The following is a 3,047-nucleotide window of genomic DNA, read 5'->3' as shown; positions in this document are numbered from 1 at the left end:
TTTTTTCATTATTTCAGCTTTACAAAATTCGGAAGGAAACCAAAAAATAAAAAACAATGACACCGTTTTAACATGATACATGACACTATGACACATGTCTTACCGTCTTAAGACTTTACAGAAAAAAAAATGAGACTATTATTGTATTTATTTTTTACTATAAAAGTTGTGACTGCCAAATTTGATCAAACAAAATTAACTGCATGTGTAAATAAAGGTGGACGAGTTATCTCTGTTGAACAACAAGCCCATATCTCTGTTGTACAACAAGCCCAAGCCCCTAAAGTATATTCATGTCATTGTTTTATCCATGTAGACACACCAATGACCTGGAAAGAAGCCTTTAACCATTGTAAGGCATATGGTACAGATGTCAGTGCATCTCTCATAGATCAAAGGTATTTAGATGTGCTAACAAAATTTGCAGATTTCAAGTTGAGCGAATTAACGAGTGAAGATGCAAAAACAACATTTATAAATATGAACAAAATATTTTGGCTCAAAAATCAACACGATGATAAAGACTTTCTACGTCAGTCAGCCGAATGTTATGAACAATCCAGTAACAATCCCAAAACAAAACAAAAGTGCAAAAAGATATCAAACAACCTCGACAATAAATATACTTTTCCTTGTGAAATAAGAGTAGGAGAGAAATTGTCATTGGACGATAAGGGACTATGTGACAGAAATGAGTTACACGCTTTGATAATTACTCCTTCTACAACTCCATCTTCTGCTGTTACTCTTACTCCTAATAGTCCTGCCACTACCCTGACTTCTATTGCTCCGACTACTGCCACTTCTACTACTACTCCTATTGCTACCCCTATACATACTCCTACTACTATACATACAATCCCGACTCCTACAATCCTCAACCCTACAATCCTACAACCCTCGACTTTGATAATTACTCTTTCTACGGCTCCATCTTCTGCTGTTACTCCTGCTCCTAATAATCCTGCCACTACCCTGACTTCTATTGAACCGACTACTGCTACTGCTCCTACTAATACTCCTTCTCCTACAACCTCTACTACTGCCGTTACTGCTCAAACTACTCCTATTCCTACAGTAATTGCTCCTTCTACTACTCATCCTAATATTCCTACTAAAACTACTAGTACTACTTCTCATACCACACCTACTACTACAACTACCATCACACCTACTACTAAACCTACTCCTATTGATAATACTCTTAGTGCAAATACCCTTGCTACTACTATTACTCATACTGCTACCACTATACATACTCCTACTACTATACATACAATCTCGACTCCTACCATCCTCAATCCCATAATCCTACAACCCTCAACTTTGATAATTACTACTTCTACAACTCCATCTTCTGCTGTTACTCCTGCTCCTAATAGTCCTGCCACTACCCAGATTTCTATTACACCAACTACTGCTACTTCTACTGCTGCTGCTCCTATTAATACTCCTTCTCCTACTACCTCTTCTACGGTCCTTATTGCTCCGACTACTCCTATTCCTACAGTAATTGCTCCTTCTACTACTCATCCTATTGCTGCTACTTTTGCAACAACTACCATTCCTACTCCTCAAGACCCACAGACTCCTACTATTCTGTTCCCAGCAACCACTACGACTACAATGACTCTTCCTACCACAATACCGACTTTTACACCTACTAATGCGAATATTCCTATTAAAACTACTAGTGTTACTTCTCATACCACACCCAGTACTGCAACTACCATCACACCTACTACTAAACCTACTCCTATTGATAAGACTCTTAGTGCAAATACTCTTGCTACTACTATTACTCCTACTGCTATCCCTGTACATACTCCTACTACTATGCATACACTCCCGACTCTTATTATGACTATTACTACCAGTACTCCTTCTCCTATTGCCACTACTATTAGTCTTACTGCTCTGACTACTTCTATTCCTAGAATAATTACTGCTTCTGCTACTACTCTTCCTAATTCTGCTACTCTTACGGCCACTACTATTCCTACCCCTACAGACTCACATACTTCTATTATTCTGACCATAGAAACCACTAAGACTGCAATGACTCCTCCTACCACAATGCTGACTTCTACTCCTAATAATGCTAATATTCCTACTAGCACTACTTCTCGTACTACACTTACTACTACAACTACCATAACACCTGCTACTACATCTACTCCTTTTGTTAATACTCCTAGTACTGATACTCCTGCTACTACAATTACTCCCACTAAAACTGCTACTGCTACTCCTATAAAAACGCCTACTGCTTTATCTCCTTCTACAACTGCTCGTGAACTACTCGTGCCCCAAGATTCGAAGCTTAAGAAAGTAAATCTCACAGGAAACATTGAATTCTTGAATAAAGATAATAAAGTAAAAGAATTAGAAAAAATTTTAGATTCTCTTGATATTAAATAAAAAAAACGAGTTTTTTTAACTGAAAGTAAGGAGCGACATTAAAACTTAAAACGCACAGAAATTACTTCGTATATGAAAGAGGCTGCTTCCTCATCAACGCCCCGCTCTTTACGCTAAAGTTTGACTCTTTCTCTCAATTCTTCTTATTAAAACAGTAAAAAACTTTAGCGTAAAGAGCGGGGCGTTGATGAGGAAGCAGCCTCTTTCATATACGAAGTAATTTCTGTGCGTTTTAAGTTTTAATGTCGCTCCTTACTTTCAGTTAAAAAAACTCGTTTTTTTTATTTAATTTCTGAACGTTTTTGAATCAATGCATGTTTTGATTTTGGCTCTCCGCAGAGGAATAATCAAAACGAAATTTGCATATTTTTTTTGGGGGGGGGGGCTAAATGGCTTTCTCATAATTTTGATCGAATGATTTTGAGAAAAAAAGAGCGGGGCCGAAGCCTAGTTGCCCTCCGATTTTTTGGTTAATTAAAAAGGCAACTAGAACTTTTAATTTTTTACGAATCTTTTTATTGGTAAAAGATTTACGTAACTTATAAATTAGCTTACGTAAAGAACTTTTGTATTCTCATGTTTTTATTACATATATGAGGGGATTCGCCCCATCGTCAGTACCTCGC

General features: G+C 37.2%; 1 protein-coding gene across 1 annotated transcript; it reads left to right on the top strand.

Moving 5' to 3' along the window:
• The first annotated feature begins 129 nt into the window (after window positions 1-129).
• Window positions 130-2,467, top strand: LOC136042020 (mucin-2-like). Its single transcript, XM_065726904.1, has one exon. It carries the CDS (start codon window positions 130-132, stop codon window positions 2,419-2,421), a length of 2,292 nt encoding a protein of 763 aa, XP_065582976.1. The 3' UTR covers window positions 2,422-2,467.
• Window positions 2,468-3,047: the final 580 nt, after the last annotated feature.

This window comes from Artemia franciscana, chromosome 1, assembly GCF_032884065.1.
Source record: "Artemia franciscana chromosome 1, ASM3288406v1, whole genome shotgun sequence".
Taxonomy (NCBI): domain Eukaryota; kingdom Metazoa; phylum Arthropoda; class Branchiopoda; order Anostraca; family Artemiidae; genus Artemia; species Artemia franciscana.
This window is presented reverse-complemented; position numbering and strand designations above follow the sequence as displayed.